The 22422-nt window shown below is 38.5% G+C and overlaps 1 protein-coding gene and 3 pseudogenes across 1 annotated transcript; all 4 read left to right on the top strand.

Moving 5' to 3' along the window:
• Positions 1-808: 808 nt before the first annotated feature.
• Positions 809-1834, top strand: LOC102415443 (olfactory receptor 1361-like). The gene has a single exon (XM_025263484.3). It carries the CDS (start codon positions 809-811, stop codon positions 1832-1834), a length of 1026 nt encoding a protein of 341 aa, XP_025119269.3.
• A 5475-nt stretch (positions 1835-7309) lies between these two features.
• Positions 7310-8254, top strand: LOC102414109 (annotated as a pseudogene).
• A 6542-nt stretch (positions 8255-14796) lies between these two features.
• On the top strand, positions 14797-15852 carry LOC102413781 (annotated as a pseudogene).
• Positions 15853-20211: 4359 nt separating this feature from the next.
• LOC112578326 lies at positions 20212-21136 on the top strand (annotated as a pseudogene).
• The last annotated feature ends 1286 nt before the right edge of the window (positions 21137-22422 follow it).

The raw sequence follows: 22422 nt of genomic DNA on the forward strand, positions 1-22422 counted from the left end.
AAAGGATGAACAGGAGTTGACTCAGAATGAAGCAAAGGGAAATAGTGCACAGGAAGAAATGCAAGGCAGCCAGAGTGGCTAGCAAGCAGAGAATGAGGGGACTGTAGTGTAAGATGAAGCTGCTGAGACATCATGAGGTCAAGACAGATTGAGCTTTGTTAGATAGGTGGGGATTTTTGTTCCTTCACAAGCCCAATGGTTCTCTGGACATCTGTTTTTAAGCAAATAACAGACATGATCAGAGTTTCTTTTTTGAAAAGATCACTCTGGTGGCAGTGTGGAGAATATATTGAATGAGGCAAGAGTGGGACTATTCAAGCAGCTCATAAGTTAGCAGGACTCTAGTCATTAACAATAACTTAAACTAGAGTAGTGACTGTGTAGATGGGTAGGAGCGTTCACCAAGCTCGCATGATGTGCCAAGCACTAAGCTAAGTACTGAGATGCAGTCTTTGCCTTAGTAGGCTCATGTTCTTGTAATAAAAACTGATTCATAAACAAGTACCTATGCCATCCAATAATAGGAAGACTAAGAGAACTCTTTCACCCTTAAAAAACTCCAGGAAGCTCCTGGTGTTCTTTTCATTCCGTCATCTTTGTGCCTCCTCATTTAGATTATCCTTCAGAAAGTGCAAATTCTGTCTCTCTCATTGCTGATTGAGTTTCATTTCTTCATTCCTCATATTTGTGGTATAAGGAAACCAACTGAAAAGAGAACTATCGAGGTTAGCTACAATACACTTCAGCAGCTAACTGTAGTGAATCCTCTTCATGCTGATTCTTTTCTTGTAGCCCATCAAGACCTGAAATGAACTGCAGTAAGAACACTGACTTTGTCCTCTCGGGACTGTCCAATGACCCAGACAAACCACAGCTCCTCTTTGGTCTCTTCCTGGCCCTCTACTTGCTGAGTCTCTTAGGAAACTTGCTACTGCTACTGGCTATTGGCGCTGACATCCACCTCCACACCCCCATGTACTTCATCCTCAGCCAGCTCTCCCTGGTCAACCTCTGCTTCACTACCACCACAGCCCCCAAAATGCTGGAGACTTTGTGGACCAGTAATGGACTGATCTCCTTCTCTGAGTGCCTGGCCCAGTTATATTTCTTCACAGATTTTGCTGATATGGACAACCTGCTTTTGACTGCCATGGCTATCAACCGCTTCGCTGCCATCCGCCATCCCCTGCACTATGCACTCCTAATGACTCCTTGCAGATGTGCACTACTGCTGGGTGGGTCATGGGGAGTCGCGCACTCTATCTCTCTTGTTCATGCCCTGTTGCTATCTCAGCTCTCATTCTATAGTAATCAAGAAATTCCCCACTTTTTCTGTGATTTTGGACCACTCTTAAGGTTTTCCTGCTCTGATACCCACCTCAAAGAGGACATGATGATGGTTCTGACAGGACTCTTAGGAATCAGCCCCCTCCTCTGCATCATAAGCTCCTATGCCCATATTTTCCTTGCTGTAGCTCGGATCCCATCAGCACAGGGCAAAAAGAAAGCCCTGGCCACATGCAGCTCCCACCTCTCCATGGTCATCCTCTTCTACAGCTTGGTCTTTGCCACCTACCTGAGGTCCCTGTCAGCTTCTCATGCCTCTGGGGAGCTGGGTGAGGCTATCACGTATGCCCTGGTCACCCCCACTCTCAATCCTTTCATTTATAGTCTAAGAAATAAGGAAGTGAAGAGATCCCTGAAAAGGATTCTGGGAATAGAGAGTTCATGGCAAGAAACAAGTGTTTTGGGGGGAAAAAAAATCACACTCTTCACCACTACACTGATAAAGCGAGCAGTTAACACCAAGGCTTTCACATGTCACACAGCATGATATGGTATATTGGATATAACACTACACAGAAATTTGGAGAACTAGCTTCTAGGTCCCACTCTAGGTGCAAGCTTGTATATGTATTCCAGCTATAGGTATATATATTATTTATTATCTATATTATTATCTCAAAACCTTATATCAGTAATATGTCAAAGGAGTATAATATACATTATAATATATAATTAAGTATATTAGCAATAGCAATATATATAATATTCTTAAGAGTTGATTGGATGAGCTGCTCTTTAAGTTGCCTTGTAAAGATAATATTATTGAGACGTGATCATCTATTCCCGTCATTACCAACATTTTGATCACTATTGCCATTTCTATCACCAGTTTAATAATGAAGATCATCACCATCAGCTTTAGTCAATATCATCCTTTTGTCATCAGAGTCACCTTACAAATTACCATCTTCAGTTCTCTCCCCATCAGTAACACCATCATAAGTAAGAGAATAGAAACTGGTCCTATGCACTTTTCCCCCCTTAATGCCTTATTTTTCAGAATGTTGTATTAATTTGTGTTTTTGTGCTATCTTGATAATTGTGGGGCATATCATCATGGCATGGTGAATAAAAATGTCTTTATAAATTTGAAAGCATAATAAATATTTGCCCTGGGAATACAAGACTACATCATTTATACAGCACAATATGGGCTCCCTAGGTGGTGCAGTAGTAAAGAATATGCCTGCACAGTATATACACAATGTCTAAGATTTTCCTTAAAATTTTCCAGGAAAAAAAAAAAAGGAATGGTAGATATAAGCACAATATTGGCAAAGCATTGATATCAAAGCTGGGTGATAGGTACATAGGGGTCTATTACACTACCAACTCTACTTCTCTGAATGTTTGACATTTTCTACAATAAAAAGTTAAAATGACAATCCCAAGCTCCCCATCTATTCCTTCCCCTTATTTCCCCCTCTGATAACCATAAATTCATTCTCTAAGTCTGTGAGTTTCTTTCTGTTTTGTAAATAAGTTCATTCACATCTTTTTTAGGCTGTATGAGATATTATGTGATATTTGTCTTTGCTGACTTACTTCACTCAGTTTGATAATCTCCAGATCCATCCATTTTGCTGCAAATGGCATTATTTCTTTATTTGGAATGGCTGGGTAATATTCCATTGAATGTATGTCCCACTTCACCTTTATCCATTCATCAGTCAATGGACAGATGGGATTGACATGTACACACCTCTATATTTAAAATAGATAACCAACAAAGACCTACAGTACAAAGATAAAAATAAAGCAAAAAGTTAAAATGAATACGTGAAGTGCATTCAGCTTTAAATATTTTTAAAATATCCATATACTTAGACATTGCAGTCAAACCACAAAAAACACATTAAAGTAAATTCTGGAAATAAACAATGCTTGTGAAAGAATCAGATCAGATCAGATCAGTCGCTCAGTCATGTCCGACACTTTGCGACCCCATGAATCACAGCACGCCAGGCCTCCCTGTCCATCACCAGCTCCCGGAGTTCACCCAGACTCACGTCCATCGAGTCAGTGATGCCATCCAACCATCTCATCCTCTGTCATCCCCTTCTCCTCCTGCCCCCAATCCCTCCCAGCATCAGAGTCTTTTCCAGTGTCAACTCTTTGCATGAGGTGGCCAAAGTACTGGAGTTTCAGCTTTAGCATCATTCCTTCCAAAGAAAGCCCAGGGCTGATCTCCTTCAGAAAGGACTGGTTGGATCTCCTTGCAGTCCAAGGGACTGTCAAGAGTCTTCTCCAACACCACAGTTCAAAAGCATCAATTCTTCGGCGCTCAGCCTTCTTCACAGTCCAACTCTCACATCCATACATGACCACAGGAAAAACCATAGCCTTGACTAGATGGACCTTTGTTGGCAAAGTAATGTCTCTGCTTGTGAATATGCTATCTAGGTTGGTCATAACTTTCCTTCCAAGGAGTAAGTGTATTTTAATTTCATGGCTGCAGTCACCATCTACAGTGATTTTGAAGCCCAGAAAAATAAAGTCTGACACTGTTTCCACTGTTTCCCCATCTATTTCCCATGAAGTGGTGGGACCAGATGCCATGATCTTCATTTTTTGAATATTGAGCTTTAAGCCAACTTTTTCACTCTCCACTTTAACTTTCATCAAGAGTCTTTTTAGTTCCTCTTCACTTTCTGCCATAAGGGTGGTGTCATCTGCATATCTGAGGAAGAATATTTCATATTCTGTGAAAGAATGGAATACAACTAATAGAATACAACAGTGAAAGAATGGAATACAACTAAAAATTCCCAAGAACAAAAGAATATTTAAGAGTGTCATGTTTAGCCATATTATAAAGTGCAAAAGAATAAAACATTGAATTGGCCACAAAGTTCATTCAGTTTTTTCCACCAAACCAGTATATATTTGTTGATCTTGAAAAAGAATTGTCCTAACAGTTTTCACTGGAAAATCTGATTATAAACTTAATGATCCAACTTCTGTTATTTTTACATATGCATAGAATGCAATTCTGATGTCATAAAACAATGCTATAAATAAACAGTATTTCTAGGTTTCTTTTAGGGATACTATTTGTGTTTGTTTTTTATATAAAATATTCATGACCTATTTGATAGAGAAATAATAGAATTTAAAATAAAAAAATTTAACCTAACACTTAAAAATTGCCATACTTGCCTCACTTTTAGAGGAACCATAGAAAGATTAGAGGGGAACAAGAGAATAGACAATGATATATTTTTCAAACATTCTTGGAAGACTTCTCAGTGGAGACATCTGCACTCCCAAAAGAAAATATCAACACCCTCCTTTGTAAGTCAAGTGTGTCAGTTTCCTTATGAGAGCTGCCTCCTCAGTGCTTAATGAGCCAACTTGCTCCCAAGAGGGTAGATCAGAGGATTGAAGATGGTGGTGACCATCAGATAGAGCAGGGTAATAACCTGAATGGGGATGAGCAGAGACTGTAATGTAAAAGACCATGAGAATTTCACAGCATGTGAACGCTATAGCTAGGTAGGAGGACCATGTGGGTGAGCCTTTCTCTTGCTGACCACAGCAAGAACTGCCAATACGATCACCACAATCCAGGCATAAGACATCAGAATCAGTCCAAGAGGAATAGTGAGATAACCACACAATGAATGAATGAATTTTGTCACCTAGACCACTCACTCTGGGATCTGAGCAGGCCAGTCTTAACAAAGGCATGAAGTCACAGTAAAATTGGCTAATGTGATTGGGCCACTGGACCTCTGCTGGGCCATCAGGGCCACAACCAATCCATCTACCATGAAGCCAAAGAGCCAGGCTATGCTCACCAGCCCCAAGTACCAACTGGGAGTGAGTGGCAGCGAGGGTAACAATTATTCAGTAGTGATTATATTCCTTGACCACCAATCAGGAGAATCCAGTTGTGCCTAGAGAGCCAAAGATAAAGAACTGGGTCAAGGAACCAGTCATAGAGATGAATGCCTTCTGCAGGAAGTCCTCCAGCACTTTTGGCATCACTTTAAACATATAGAAGAAAGGAAGAAAATACAAATACATAGACTCAGAAACATCACTTACACAATGAGCACATAATAATTGCTATTCACTTGTATTATATTCATAGCGAATACTAGAACAAGAAATTATTGTGATGAATATACAGTGAACTTCTGCATAGCAAAAAAAAACAACGATAGTGGTTTGCAATAGAAAGATGGACAAAGGACATGGCATTTGCAATTGGAATTAAAGCTTGGATAGATGTCAGAACACATATAGATATCCTTTGGATAAGGCAGATAAAATATTTTTACCTAAAGGGTATAGCAAGAAGTAAAGATACACAATGAGAGACCAGCTTCATTCTCCTAGAGGGAAATGTGAGCTTGGGAATTCCAAAATTAAAGGAAATAATTTAGTGTTAATACCAGATTGAAAAGAAACAAAGCATTACTATTTTCCCTATTCCTCTATTTTCCATAGAGCCACAGTAATAAATGAGGGGCATATTTAAAGATAATCATCTTTCTGTATGGATTAAAGAAATATGACTGATCCTCATGCCTTAAATGTCATAGCCCAATTTCCTTCCATTTTATAGTTTTTCCAAGGAAGTTCCCAAGATGAGAAAGTGTATCCATACCTCTGTCCCAGGAAATGAAAAATAATTTAAGAAAACTTGAGGCCACTGAGAATTGTACTGCCTGTGGTTCTGAAACTAACAAAGAAACAGGAAAGAAAAGAGGAAAAATGAAAAAAGAAATGGAACTCAAGATAAGAGTTACCCAAGGAGAATTCACTTATGTTGCAGGTATAGAAAGGTATCTTGTTTATTCTTACAATACTCCTCTCAAACCCAGGGGACACCCTCTCTCAGAGTTTATATATCTAAAGAACCATGGATCATAAACAAAAGGAAGAATTTCAGAAAGAAGAGGTTTTGGAATATGAAGAACTTATCCTATAATCCCAATATGAACTATCACTTGAAACATTTTTCTACTCTTTATTTTTCATAGTTTTCTACTGTATATTTTTCAGAAGTATAAACCTGATCAATTTTCTTAACTATAAATTTGAACACTGAATCAGGTAAGAGAATGAAACAGGCTTTAAGTTGCCCATATTCTCTGATTTCTTGTTAGTGTTAAATTTACATACTGAGGACTTAGAGTTGGTTTCCTGTTTAATGATGGACATTGTATTTGTGGATTATGAAGGCTCTCTACTGCCTTAATTTTAGTGCCATACCTCTAGACTTTCATCAAAGTAAATGAGTAATCTCTAAAGATGCAGTGAAATAAAGTATTTAGTACAGAAAGTCTGATTGCTGTTTTCTTTAAACCGTAGGAAAAGATTTTTTCCCCAAAATGAACTTTTGATACAATTTTGTTTTGTGGGTAGAGAACCAAAAATAACATTTGGCATATCATGTGTATCTTAAGCAGGAGTGATACGTTTAACAATATACAAAATACACATGGTTATTAAGGAAAGCTACTCTGAATTCCTTGGTGCCAGCCTTCAGTAAACGTGTAATAAAGGTTAGATAATTACTCCAAATATTCTCTAGCTATAAAGGTGAATGTCCCATGGGATCCCTGGAAATGTTGCCTAGTTAATTCACTTTTTTATTGAGGTCACATCAAATTTTTTTCTTCTCCACTCACGGGTTTCCCAAATTTTGTGTATGTGCTCAGTTATGTCCAACTTTTTGCAACCCCATAGACAGTAGCCCTCTAGACACCCCCTGTTCACAGAATTTTCCAGGCAAGAATACTGGAGAGAGTTGCCATTTCCTCCTCCAGGGGATCTTCCTGACCCAGGAGTTGAATCCATGTCTCTTGCATTTATAGGTTGCTTTCGTTACCACTGAGCCACCAGGTAAACCCTAAAACAACAATGCTCTCCCTCAAAATATTATTGTCTAGATGGGAAATCCTCAGCTGTAGGACTCTGGTTCCCATGAGAGATATCATTTCATATCTTATTTTGTCTTTTCTTTCAAGTGATGCTGAATCAAACCTCAGTCACTGAATTTCTCCCCCTAGGAGTGACAGACGTTCAAGTACTGCAGCCTGTTCTCTTCGTGATTTTCCTTGCAATTTACATTGTCAATGTGGCTGGGAATGGAGTCATCATGATGGTTGTCATCTCTGATCCAAGACTCCATTCTCCTATGTATTTTTTCCTTGGAAACCTGTCATGTCTAGATATCTGATACTCCATGGTGACTCTGCCAAAGATGCTGGAGAACTTCCTGTCTACCCACAAAACAATTTCTTTCTTGGGCTGCATAAGCCAGTTTCATTTCTTCCACTTCCTGGGCAGCACAGAGGCCATGTTGTTGGCTGTGATGGCCTTTGACCGCTTTGTGGCTATCTGCAAACCACTTCGTTACACTCTTATCATGAATCATCAGGTCTGTACCCAGATGGCTGTCACTATCTGGATCATTGGGTTTTTCCATGCCCTGCTGCACTCAGTAATGACCTCTCACTTAAACTTCTGTGGTTCCAACCATATCCATCACTTCTGTGATGTTAAGCCATTGCTGGAGTTGGCCTGTGGAAACACTGACCTCAATGAATGGCTACTTCATTCTGTGACAGGGACCATTGCCATGGGCCCATTCTCTCTAACCCTTCTTTCCTATTTCTATATTATTATCTATCTTTTTTTCAAGACCCGTTCTTGCAGCATGCTCCATAAAGCACTGTCCCCGTGTGCCTCCCACTTCATGGTAGTTGCTCTTTTCTATGCTCCTGTTGTTTTCACTTACATTCATCCTGCCTAGGGTAGCTCCGTGGACCAGGAACGGATCATTGCCATTATGTACAGTGTGATCACTCCTGTACTAAATCCACTGATCTATACTTTGAGGAACAAGGAAGTAGAGGGGGCTTTGAGGAGGGTGATCAGAAGGAGACTCTGACCCTAAGAAATCGAGAGAATTCTTCCAAGGCACCAGTAAAAAGCCTATGAGAATGTTGAGATGTGAAATTATACTGCTTTTCTAATTGTTTAACTCTTTGTGAAACAGAAGGCATTATATAAAGAAAAAATAAATAGGAAAGTCCAGTCTAGTTGTGTTAACAGTGTGTGACTAGGTTAATGTAACGGAAACCTGAACAAATAGGACATTATCCACAAAATCTTTTTTTTTTTTTGGCTGTGCTGAGTCTTCATTGCTGTGGCAGCCTTTTCTCTGGTTTCAGCGAGTGGGGGCTTCTCTCAGGTCACAGTGCTCACAGTGTTGTGTGTTCTTGAATAAAATCAGATACATAAATTTGCCTCAAATATGCATATGTTGTATAGATGGATAATACTAAGCCATGTTAATCTGCTGTTTTATTTTAAGAATTTGAGTGTAGGGCTATGGTTACTCAACTAGAAAAATAAATGTCAACTCATATATGAGTTAAGGGAAATTTTTAAGCAGTATATCATGATTTCTTTTTCTTCAAGCAAGGAAGAAAGTAAGTAATTAAAACAAATAATGCTTTGAGTACAAATTAACAGAGATAAATTGTGAACTCTGACTCCAAATATGCTTTATAATTCAAATGGAAAACCTGTCAAAGATTACCATAAAATATTGCTAAAAATGGAGGCAGTGTGAAAAAAAATCTCAGGAATATCTTTCTTGCTCACGGATATGTTATTTTCCCCTCAATTTCTCATCACAGAAAATTGAGCTTCAAAATTCTTCCATATTATTTGTTTTGTTTTTGATTTCTATACTTATTTTCTCAGATTGTAATGTGATAGAATATGATATAATACCAGTGAAATATGAAGACTTCATCAAGTTTATTTTCCTTACCTATCATCAAATTTATACTAAGTGAAAGCTATCAAATAGTAATTTAGTTCAGTTCAGAAACTCAGTCATATCCAACTCTTTGCGACCCCATGGACTGCAGCACGCTAGGCTTCCCTGTCCATCACCAACTCCCAAAGTTTGCTCAAACTCATGTCCATCGAGTCAGTGATGCCACCCAACAATCTAATCCTCTGTCATCCCCTTCTCCCCCTGCCCTCATTCTTTCTGAGCTTCAGGGTCTCTTCCAATGAGTCGGTTCTTTGCATCAGGTGGCCAAAGTATTGGACTTTCAGCTTCAGCATCAGTCCTTCCAATGAACATTCAGGACTGATTTCCTTTAGGACTGGTTGGATCTCCTTGCAGCCCAAGGGACTCTCAAGAGTCTTCTCCAACACCACAGTTCAAAAGCATCAATTCTTCAGTGCTCAGCTTTCTTTGCTGAAGTATTTTTGGAGCTAATAGACAAGAATTACTATGTTCCTCACTTTCTATGTTCCATGAAGTGTCACTGGACCTGAAACCATAATGGATACCCGCATTTACAACTATCTGAAGATATAGGGTTCCCTGGTGTCCAGTGGTTAGCATTCTGCACTTTTGCTGCCAAGGGCCTAGGTTCAACCCCTTGTTGAGGAACTAATATCCCACAAGCCAGACAGTACAACTAATAAATAAATAAATAAGACTGCTAAATAAATAATAGAGATACAGACTAAAAAGTTATAAAAGAATATTTTGAGTTCATAAACAGACTATTCAAATTGTTTACATCCACTTTTGTAAAGCAAAGAATTTGGTTCTAACCTAGCTCACATGGTTTTTCCATCTTCCTACTCTACCTTCTTTGGTCTCTTATTCCAGTTGTGTTTATAAAAGAATGTGTGAAGAGAAGGCATTTTATACCCTGAACTATCTCAGACTAGAATTTCTATTGATCAGAGTTTTTTATGTAATCCAACATACATGGATATTGTCACCCTGCTTATGCAACTTATTTGCAGAGTACATCATGTGAAATGCTGGGCTGGATGAAGCATAAGCTGGAATCAAGATTTCTGGGAGAAATATCAATAACCTCAGATGCGTATATGACACCACCCTTATAGCAGAAAGCAAAGAAGAACTAAAGAGCATCTTGATGAAAGTGAAAGAGGAGAGTGAGAAACTTGGCTTAAAACTCAACATTCATAAAACTAAGATTGTGGCATCCAGTCCCATTGCTTCATGGCAAATAGATGGCGAAACAATGGAAATAGTAAAAGATTTTATTTTGAGGGCCTCCAAAATCAGGGCAGATGGTGACTGCATCCATGAAATTAAAAGACATTAGCTTCTTGGAAGAAAAGCTGTTACCAACCTAGGCAGCACATTAAAAATCAGAGACATTACTTTGCCAACAAAGGTCCATCTAGTCAAAGCTATGGTTTTTCCACTAGTCATGTATGGATGTGAGAGTTGGACTATAAAGAAAGATCTTAGTTCCTCAACAAGGGGTTGAACCTAGGCCCTTGGCAGTGAAAGTGCAGAATGCTAACCACTGGACACCAGGGAATCATATATCTTTAAATAGTTGGAAATGCTGGTATCCACATGTTTTCAGGTCCAGAAAGTTGAGTGCAGAAGAACTGATGCTTTTAAACTGTGGTGTTGGAGAAGATCCTTGAGACTCCTGTGACTGCAGGAAGATCGAGCCTATTAATTCTAAAGGAAATCAGTCCTGAATATTCATTGGAAGGACTGATGCTGAAGCTGAGAGTCCAATACTTTGGCCACCTCATGCGAAGAACTCACTCATTGGAAAAGACCCTGATGCTGGGAAAGATTGAAGTCAGGAAGAGAAGGGGACAACAGAGGATGAAATGGTTGGATGGCATCACCGACTGGATGGACATGAATTTAAGTAAGCTTCAGGAGTTGGTGATGGACAGGGAAGATTGGCATGCTGCAGTGCATGGGGTTGCAAAGAGTCAGACATGATGGAGCAACTGAACTGACTGACTGAACATACACGGAGGCTGCAAATTATAGAAGAGCACACGGTTACCTATTGCTGCATGACACATTATAACACAGATGGTTAAACACTTATTTAATTAATTAAATTGCATTCTTCAGTGATTCAGAAATTGGTAAGAGCACAGCAGACAAGCACTCTCAACTGAGATGACTTTATCAACAGATGTATGAAACAATTTGTTAAATTTCAGTATATTTGTATGACAAAAGTTCTTAGAAAAATAAAAACAAAAAGACACATATAACATGTTATGGCTGTATGTTAGTCTTTTCTTTTATAAGGAGAGTCTATTCTTATATAAGGAGAGAGGGCAGTGACTAGACAAAATTGTGAGTTTTAAGTCATCTTTCTAATTCCACATCCAAATCAATGTTAGACTTCTGTTTAATTGCTGATTTCATTCCTCAACCCTATCTATAGGAAATTTTCTCAACAGAAAATTCCTCCAGGTTTTTTTCTAATGAGTAACTTTGGGAACTGTCTCTAAGGCCAAAATGATTTCTTCTGCTGCCAAAATCTTTCTGAACCCAAAAGAGGTAAATATTGATAATGCTCAGCTTCTAAACTACATTATCTTTGCCTGGTCTCATCAGTGTATGCCAAGGCCCTGGATTCTTTGTTCTTTCCCATCAACTCATCAATATCATTGGATAGAATGAATATTTCTAAGGTCACCATTTATAGAGATTAGGGAATCCAGAAGCAGGAGTTGAAGACGTCATTTGGCAAATGGAGTAATGGGATCAGCCTTCCAAGTGGACCATAGAGAGTTCAAGTTCTGCACTTGATGGACTGCATAATGTTTTGTGTATCTGTTTCCAATGCAGTACATAAATCAAGCCATCTGTAAGAAAGTATATTAAATCGTTAAATTACTACTGTAGAACCGTCTAGTTGGAAGTTAAATATGTAAGTCTAGAGTTAGTAAAATAAGTTGAAATTAAAGATATAATTGGAGAATTATTTGTTTATAGATATAAAAAGCCCAGAACTAGAAGACAGAGAAGAGGAGACAGCCAGAAGTGCATAATAAGGAAGAAGAGCAGTAACCAGCCAAGAAGACTGGAAAGGATCTACATGGTGGGTCTCCTGAATGCAGATTTGTTTTTAATTAGAATATAATTGCTTTACAGTGTGTTTTAATTAGAATATAATTGCTTTACAATGGACTTCCCTGGTGGCTCAGAGGGTAAAGCGTCTGCCTGCAATGCAGCAGACCCGGGTTCAATCCCTGGGTATGGAAGATTCCATGGAGAAGGAAATAGCAACCCACTCCAGTATTCTTGCCTGGAGAATCTGATGGATGGAGGAGCCTGGTAGGCTACAGTCCACGGGGTCACAGAGTCAGATATGACTAGGCAACTTCACTTTCACTTTCTTTCCCAATGTTGAGTTGGTTTATGCTGTACTGAAATGTGAATAAGCTATATGTATGCACATATCCCCTCAAAATTTGTTCAGATGCTGATGCTATGGATGCCAATGGCATCCATGGCATTTTAGTTACTAGAGATTAGTTTGGATATTAGTTACTAGAGAGTAGAAACAGTGAAGAATGTTAAGCTGCTGATGAAACATGAAACTAACTGGAAGTGAGTTGATTAGAGAAAGCTCAAAAAGGATAACAATTTAAAAAGTGAGAAAGGGTCTGAAATGAAGGGCATTTTATAGGAAATAAAATTTCCAGCCATTGGTCTAAAGTTGATGGATGAAAGAATTAGATGGATCAATGTTTCCAACCCATGTTGCTACGACTATATTTTGTTGGTAAAAAGTTTTATTCTTAAAATGGAAGAGGACTTTTGGAGGAATATAACGTATCGTCCTCTCCTGCCTTCACTTTTCATTAACCAATTTATTCATTTTTGGACAAATACTGTATTTAGCATTCCAAGCACTAGAGATACACAGGAGAGGAAAACTTTGTTAGGGAGACCAACATCAACTAAATAACTTAAATATTTAAACAAAATAAATGTGATTACATCCTCCATATTACAACTTCAACAATTGACCCAGAGCCTAGAAAGGAAAGGTTGTCTTTGTCAAAGAGGCCATGGAAGACTTTCCTAAGAAAGTCACCAATAGAGCCAAGGTTAGAAGGATGAGCAAGAGCTGACTCAGAGTGATGAGAAGGAACGTGGTCCATACAAGGCAATGCAGTGTAGAGAGTATTGCTGGGAGCAGATGATAATGGACTGTGGTGTGAGATGAAGCTGGTGACATGAAGCTCAAAAACCAAATGAGCTTTATCAGACATGGTAGGGTTTTTCATATATAAGTGATATTATATGATATTTATCTCTTTCGGATTTACATCACTTTTGTTGCTGTTTAGTCACTCAGTCGTGTCTGACTCTTTGCAACCCCATGAACTGCAGCATGCCAGGCTTCCCTGTCCTTCACTATCTCTCAAAGTCCACTCATACTTATGTCCATTGAGTCGGTGATGCCATCCAACCATCTCATCCTTACTTCACCTAGTATGATAATATATGTAAGTTTATATAACACATCTTCTTTATCCATTCATCTGTCCATGGACTTTTAGGTTGTGTCTATGTTTTGGCTATTGTAAATTGTGCTGCTGCTATGAACATAGGGGTGTATGTATCTTTTTGAATCATAGTTTTGTCTGAGTATATGCCCAGGAGTGGAAATGCTGAATCATATATGCTATAGCAGCTCTACTTTTAGTTTTTTGAGAGACCTTCATATGGTTTTTCATAGTGGTTATACCAGCTTACGTTCCCATCTACAATGTAGGACAATTCTCTTTTCCCCATACCCTCCTCAGAATTTGTTATTTGTAGACTTTTTAATGATGGTCATTCTGACCAGTGTGAGGTGATACCTCATTATAGTTTTGATTTGCATTCTTCTAATAATTATAGTAGTTTCAGGTGTATAGCATAATAATTCAGTATTTTTACAGATTATGCTTCATTAAAAGTTATTACAGGATAATGGCTGTAATTCTTTGTGCTACACAATATATCCTTGTTGCTTATCTATTTTATTTTCTTCATTTTCTTTTTTAAGCTTTTTATTTTATATTGGACTATAGCCAATTAACAATGTTGTAATAGTTTTAGGTGGACAGTAAACAGACTCACTTGTGTCCATTCTCCCCCAAACTCTCATCCCATCCAGGCTGCCACATATTATTGAGCAGAGTTCCACGGGTAGAGACCAATTTTAAAATAAAGAAGTGACATGATGAGATTTTTTTTTTAAGGATCCCACTGACCACAGTATGGAGAACATATTCGATGGGGCAAGATCCGTGTTAAAATAGTTAGGAGGATAACAGTTCTCCAGCCAGTCACAAACCTTGAACTAGAATAGTCACTGTGAGTGTGGGTGGGAGTATTTATTGAGCCCCTTCTATGTGCCAGACACTGAGCTAAGTACTGAAACATCACTTCTGCCTTGAAAGACTCATGATCTTGAGAAGAAAACAGATTCACAAGCAAGTAGTTAAACACCAATCACACAAAATTTTATTAAGAAAACTCGTTTATGCTTTCATAACTCCAGGACATCTCTGTGGTTTCTTTCATTCTCTTACCTTGATGTCTCCTTAATTTGACTATCTTTTGTGAGATACAACCCTTGTCCTCCCCATTGCTATTTTAGTTGTTTATCCATTCCTCACATTGGTGGTATAAGGAAAAACCATTGCCAAGAGGAAGGAACCAGGGTTCTAGCAAACTGTAGTGAACCCTCTTCATGCTGATTCTTTTCTTGTAGCCCATCAAGACCTGAAATGAACTGCAGTAAGAACACTGACTTTGTCCTCTCAGGACTATCCAGTGACCCAGACAAACCACAGCTTCTCTTTGGTCTCTTCCTGGCCCTCTACTTGCTGAGTCTCTTAGGAAACTCACTACTGCTGCTGGCTATTGGCGCTGACATCCACCTCCACACCCCCATGTACTTTCTCAGCCAGCTCTTCCTGGTCAACCTTTGCTTCACTACCACCACAGCCCCCAAAATGCTGGAGACTTTGTGAACCAGCAACGGATCGATCTTCTCTCAGTGTCTGGCCCAATTAAATTTCTTTGCAGTTTTTGCTGATATGGACAATCTGCTTTGGATGGCCACAGCTATCAGCTATTACACTGCCATCTGCCATCCCCTGCCCTATGCACTCCTAATGACTCCTTGCAGATGTGCACTGCTGCTGGGTGGGTCATGGGGAGTGGCCCACTCTATTTCTCTTGTCAATGCCCTGTTGCTATCCCAGTTCTCATTCTATAGTAATCAAGAAATTCCCCACTTTTTCTGTGATTTTGGACCACTGTTTAGACTTTCCTGCTCTAATACCCACCTCAATGACACCTGACGATGGTTCTGACAGGACTCTTAGGAATCAGCCCTCTCCTCTGCATCATAAGCTCCTATGCCCGTATTTTCCTTGCTGTAGCTTGGGTTCCATCAGCACAGGGGAAAAAGAAAGCCCTGGCTGCATGCAGCTCCCACCTCTCCATGGTCATCCTCTTCTACAACTCAGTCTTTGCCACCTACCTGAAGTCCCTGTCAGCTTCTCATGCCTCTGGGGAGCTGGGTGCTGCTGTCATGTATGCCCTGGTCACCCCACTCTCAATCCTTTCATTTATAGTCTAAGAAGTAGGAAGTGAAGAGATCCCTGAAAAGGGTTCTGGGCATAGAGAGTGCATGGCATTAGGAATAATTCCAAGAAACAAGTGTTTTGGGGGAAAAAAATTACACTTTTCACCACCACACTGATAAAGTGAGAGGGTATTGCACAGTATAGATATGCTATAGCATCAGATCAGATCAGATCAGTCGCTCAGTCGTGTCCGACTCTTTGTGACCCCATGAACCTCAGCACACCAGGCCTCCCTGTCCATCACCAACTCCCGGAGTTCACTGAGACTCACGTCCATCGAGTCAATGATGCCATCCAGCCAAAGAACACTAAATAGAAACTAGGAGAACTAGTTGTTAGAACCCACTTTAACTGCTACCTCTAGGTTTATATATTATATATTATCTATATTATTATATCAAAATATATCAGTACTATGTCAAAGTGAAATTGTTAGTCACTCAGTTGTGTCCAACTCTTTGTGACCCCATGGACTGTAGCCCATCAGGCTCCATTTGTCCATGGAATTCTCCAGGCAAGAATACTGGAGTGAGTTGTCATTCCCTTCTCCAGAGGATCTTCCTGACCCAAGGATCGAATCTGGGTCTCCTGCATATGCAGGCAGTCTGATCCACTAGGGAAGCCCACTTCAGGTTGTCATGGTTTAGCCACTAAGTCCTGCAGGACTGTTGTAACCCCATGGACTGTAGCCCTCTAGGATCCTATGTCTATGGTATCCTCCAGGAAAGAATAATAGAGTGGGTTGCCATTTCCTTCTCATATATATATATATATATATATGAATACCATAAATATTATATTATAATATATATAATGAGGTATATTAGCTAAAAATAATATCCTTAAGAGTGGATTGGATGAGCTGTTCTTTAAAGTTGACTTATAAAACTAATAGTATTGAAACTTAGTCATCTGTTCTCATCATTACCAGCATTTTGACCATCATTTCCACGGCTATCACTGGTTTAATAATGAAGATTCTCACCATCAGCTTTACTATAGTCAGTATCATTTTTTTGTCATTAGCATCACATTACAAATTACCATCTTCAGCTCTTTCCCCATCAATACTGCCAGTACCATCACCATGAATAAGAGACTGGAAACTGGTTCTGTGCATTTTTTCATTTTTAATGCCTCATTTTTCAGAATCTTCCACTTCTTTGTGTTTTTGTGCTATGCTGATAATTGTGGGAAGTATCGTAATGGCATGGTGGATATGTTTTATAAAAATGTCCTCATAAATTTGAGAGTATAATAAATATTTACATTGGAAATAAATGATTGCATAGTTTATATAACACAATACATACACAATGTCTAAAACTTTCTTTAAATTATTCCAGAAAAAAAGGAATGCTAGATATTTGGCACAGTATTGGCAAAATGTTGATGTCAAGGCAGGATGATAGCTACAGGAGGGTTTTTACACCACTGTCTGTATTTTTCTGAATGTTTAAAATTTTCTACATTAAACGTTAAAATGAAAAAGTAAAGTGTGTTCAATTTTAAATAATTTTTAAAATATCAATGTCTTTAGGCACAGCAATCAATCCATAAAGAATGTATCAAGGTAAATTCTGAATATAAATAATACTTTTATAGAAAAAAAATTGAATACAACTAAAAATTCCCAATGATAAATGTTTATTTATTTGTAATTCTCCAGACCAGACTGTTGGAATGGGTAGCCTTTCCCTTCTCCAGGGTATCTTCCCAACCCAAGGATCAAACCCAGGTCTCCCACATTGCAGGTGGATTCTTTACCAGCTGAAGACACTAATTTAAGAAAGCATTACAATATCAAACAACAATGCAAAAACCACAATTACTTTTGCACCAAAGATACAGCAGGGCCTCCCCAATGGCCCAGCAGGTAAGGAAACTGCCTGCAATGCAGGAAAGGCAGATTTGAGCCCTAGGTCGGGAAGACCCCTGGAGGAGGGCATGACAACCCCCCCAGTGTTCTTGCTGGGAAAATCCCATGGACAGAGGAGACTAATGAGTCCATTGGGGCCTAAAGGGCCAGACATGACTTGAGCAACTGAACACAAATGAAACAGCAAGAAGCGAAGATACTTTGGAGAGACAAGTCTCATTCTCCTAGAGAGAAATATGAATTTTGGGGATTCCAAAATTAAAGAAACTATTTTAACATTATTATTAACTGTGAAGAGTCAGATTTAGAAAGAACAAAAGCAATACTACTTCTTCCTCTTTCTTTTTTTTGTTTTCCATAGAATCACAGTAAAAAATTAGTGGAATATTTAAAAGATAATCATCTTTCTGTATGGATCCATGGGATATGACTGGCCCTCATTCCTTAACTGTCATTGCCCAATTTCCTAGCATTTTATACAAAGCTTTTCCAGGGAAGTCCCCAAGATGACAAAGTATATCCATCTCTCTGTCCCAGGAAAGGAAAGGTAATTTAAGAATTCCTGAGGCTCTTGAAACTGTACTGTCTATGGTTCTGAAACTGAGAAAGAAACATAATAAGGAAAAAAAATAGGACCAATGAAAAAAATGGGACTCAAGATAGGCATCCTCCAAGGAGAATTTTCTTGTATTGCAAGTATAGAAAGGTAACTTGTTTATTCTTTCAATAATCCTCCCAAACCCCAGGGACACTCTCTCACAGGGTTTGTGTATCTAAAGATCTGTGCATCATGAAAGACAGGCAAAATTTTAGAAAGAAGAGGTTTCGGCAGATGAAGATCTTATACTGTAATTCCAATATAAGCTATCATGTCAAATACTTTTCTACTCTATTCATTTAAAATTTTTTCTACTATTTACTTTTCAGGAATGTCAACCTGAGAAGCCTTCTTAACTGTGGATTTGAACAGTCAATCATGTAGGAGAATGAACCAGGAGACAGGCTGGAGAGTTGCCCATCTTCTCTGTCTTCCTGCCTGTATTAAATTTACATGCCAAGGATTTAGAGCTGAATTCCTATCTTATGATGGATATTGTGTTTGTGGATTATGAAGACTTTTTACCAGCTACATTTTTATTGCTATATCTCTAGATATTTTTCAAAGTAAATATATAGTTAATAAATATTCAGGATGCAGTGAAATAAATATTTAGTACAGAAAGTCTGATTGCTCTTTTCTGTAAATGTTAGGGAAAAGTTTTTTACCCCAAGTGAATTTTTGATACAATTTTGTTTTGTAAGTAGAGAACCAAAAGCAATGCTTGGCATATGTGTATCATAAGTAAGAATGATTAAGTTTGCTGTTGCTGCTAAGTCACTTCAGTCGTGTCCGACTCTGTGCGACCCCATAGACAGCCCACCAGGTTCCCCCATCCCTGGGATTCTCCAGGCAAGAACACTGGAGTGGGTTGCTATTTCCTTCTCCAAGGCATGAAAGTGAAAAGGGAAAGTGAAGTCTCTCAGTCTTGTCCGACTCTTAGCGACCCCATGGACCGCAGCCTACCAGGCCCCTCCATCCATGGGATTTTCCAGGCAAGAGTGCTGGAGTGGGGTGCAATCACCTTTTCCAATTAAGTTTAACCATATGCAATATATACATGGCTATCAAGGAAAGTTACTCTTAATTCCTTAATGTTAATGTATTAACATTAAATAATTTCTCAAAATTCTCACTACATTTAAAGGTGATAATCTCATGGGATATCTAGAAATGTTCCCTACTAAATTCACTTTTTTATTCTAGTCACCTCATATCTTTGTCTTCTCCTTTCATGAGTTTCCCAAATATTGAATGATTCCTTTTAATAGCAAGCACTCTAATGTTTACATCTCCATTCAGAGTGCTTTAAATCTCTTATTATTCCCTCACTGTCAATTTTTCTTAGGTTTAAAACCCTACAAATGATTTTGTACTAAGTCAAGAGACAGTAGTGTGGTGGAGAGCTTAATAATTTACCCTCTGTTAGATTTTAGGATGATAAAAGACAAGTCTTTATCAGAAAAGATGGTAGGCTGGCAATTTGCTCTAAATCCCTAGAAAAAAGAAAAGATTTTCACTTGAAAAGATTTATACATAAGACTGTTCTATACATCAGTGTCTCTTTTGCTGTCTCGTATACCTGTGGTGGATTCATTTTGATGTTTGGCAAAACTAATACAATTATGTAAAGTTTAAAAAATAAAATTAAATTAAAAATAAATAAATAAAATAAAAGATTTATACATATATATTTGAAAAGATATGTCAAATAAAAAACAAAAGTGCTTGAGTAACAGTCCATAAATGGCATATAATGTTAATATTTAATAATCTAGTGGTCCAAATATTCTATAATCTGTGCTGCTCAGACTATTTAAAACACCACTGCTCTACCTCAAAATACTATTGTCTAGATGGGAAATCCTCAGCTGGGGGACACTGGTTCCCATCAGAAAAAGCATGCCAGATGTTATTTTCTCTTTTCTTTCAAGTGATGCTGAATCAAACATCAGTCAATGAATTTCTCCTCCTGCCAGTGACAGACATCCAAGTACTGCAGCCTGTTCTCTTTGTGGTTTTCGTTGCAACTTACATTGTCAGCTTGGCTGGAAATGGAGCCATCCTGATGGTTGCTTCTCTGATTCAAGACTGCATTCTCCTATGTATTTTTTCCTGGGAAACCTGTCATGTCTGGATATCTGCTACTCCACAGTGACTCTGCCAAAGATGCTGGGAAACTTCCTGTTTACCCACAAAACAATTTCTTTCTTAGGATGCATTAGCCAGCTTCATTTCTTCCACTTCCTGGGCAGCACAGAGTCCATGTTGCTGGCCGTGATGGGCTTTGACTGCTTTGTGGCTATCTGCAAACCACTTCATTATACTCTTATCATGAATCATCAAGTCTGTATCCAGATGGCTGTCACTGTCTGGATCATTGGTTTTTTCCATGCCCTGCTGCACTCAGTATTGACCTCTCACTTAAACTTCTGTGGTTCCAACCATATCCATCACATCTTTTGTGATGTTAAGCCATTGCTGGAGTTGGCCTGTGGGACCATTGAGCTCAATGAGTGGCTGCTCAATACAGTCACAGGCACCATTGCTATGGGCTCATTCTTTCTAATATTCCTGTCCTATTTATATTTATTATATATCTTTTCTTCAAGACCCATTCTTGCAGCATGCTTCATAAAGCACTGTCTACTTGTACCTCCCACTTCTTGGTAGTTGTTCTTTTCTTTGTCCCTGTTGTTTTTGTTTACATTCGTCCTGCCTCAAGTAGCTCCATGGATCAGGATCAGATCATTGCCATTATGTACAGTGTGGTCACTCCTGTGCTCAATCCACTGATCTATACTTTGACGAACAAGGAAGTAAAAGGGGCCTTGAGGAGGGTGATGTGAAGGAGGCTCTGACTTGAAGATATCTGAAGAATTCTTCAGAGACATAAATAAATAGGTAATGAGAAACTGGAGATGGCGAGTTTATACTGCTTCTCAAATTGTTTACTCTTTGTAAAACAGAGTGCATGTGTGCTAAGTTGCTTCAGTTGTGTCTGACTCTTTGCGACCCTTGGACTGTAGCTTATCGGGCTCCTTTGTCAATGGGATTCTCCAGGCAAGAATACTGGAGTGGGTTGCCATTTCCTCCTCCACGGGGTCTTCCAGACTCAGGGATTGAACTCACATCTCTTATGTCTCCTGCATTAGCAGGTGGTTCTTACCACTAGTCCCACATGAGAAGCCTATGAAACAGAAGGAATAGTATAAAGAAAAAATAAATGAAAAAGCCCAGTAAGTTGCATTAAACAGTGCATTCCTAGGTAATAAAAGGGAAATTTGAACAAATGTACACTCTTCATGGAATTTGAAAGTTGAATTTGTTTGGGAGATATTGGTTGACACAACTGATCTGTCATGTTTGTGCTCTTAAATAAAATCCAGTACAGAAATTTGCCTCAGTTACTCATACACTGTATAGCTGGAAAGTGCTTAGGCCAGTTTATCTGTGTGTTTCCTGCAAGTTAAATATTATAATGTGAACAATAAAATTATTATGCCATTATACTTTACGGATTTGAATTTAGGATCATGGGCACAAACGGAAAAGTAAATATTAACTCACACATGAGTGAAAGGACATTTTTAATCAGTATGTCATGATTTCATTTTCTCTAAGTGGGGAGGCAAGTAATTAAAACAAATATTGCTGTCAGTTATAGTTAACAGAGGTAAAGTAACCAATGGTTTATCCAGAGTTTTGTGAACTCTGACTGCAAAGATGTATTAAAAGTCAACTGACAACCTGTCAAAGATTACTGTAAAATATTGGTAAAAGTATAGTCAGTTTGAAAAAAATCTCAGGAATACATTTTTAGCTTTTAGCATGTTATTTTCCCCTCAATTTTGGGTCATGAATATTGAGTTTCAAAACTTTCCCTATCATTTATTTTGTTCTTTGATTTCTATATGTATTTTCACAGATTGTAATGTGGTATACTATGATGTAATTCCAGTGAAATATAAAGAATTCATCAAAAATTTTGTCTTCTTTCCTTACCTGTCACTAAGCTATACTAAGTGAAAGTTATTAAATAGTCATTGCTGAAGTATGTTTGGAGGCTAATAGACAAGAATTACTATGTTCCTCACTTTCTAAGTTTCTAGGTGTGCCACTGAATCTGAAACCATGGTGGGTGCCA

Source organism: Bubalus bubalis, chromosome 2 (assembly GCF_019923935.1).
Source record: "Bubalus bubalis isolate 160015118507 breed Murrah chromosome 2, NDDB_SH_1, whole genome shotgun sequence".
In the NCBI taxonomy this organism is placed as follows: Eukaryota; Metazoa; Chordata; class Mammalia; order Artiodactyla; family Bovidae; genus Bubalus; species Bubalus bubalis.

Bases quoted from the DNA above. Each gene is read 5' to 3' on its own strand.
- LOC102415443 (XM_025263484.3), top strand. From the start codon at position 809: ATGAACTGCAGTAAGAACACTGACTTTGTCCTCTCGGGACTGTCCAAT.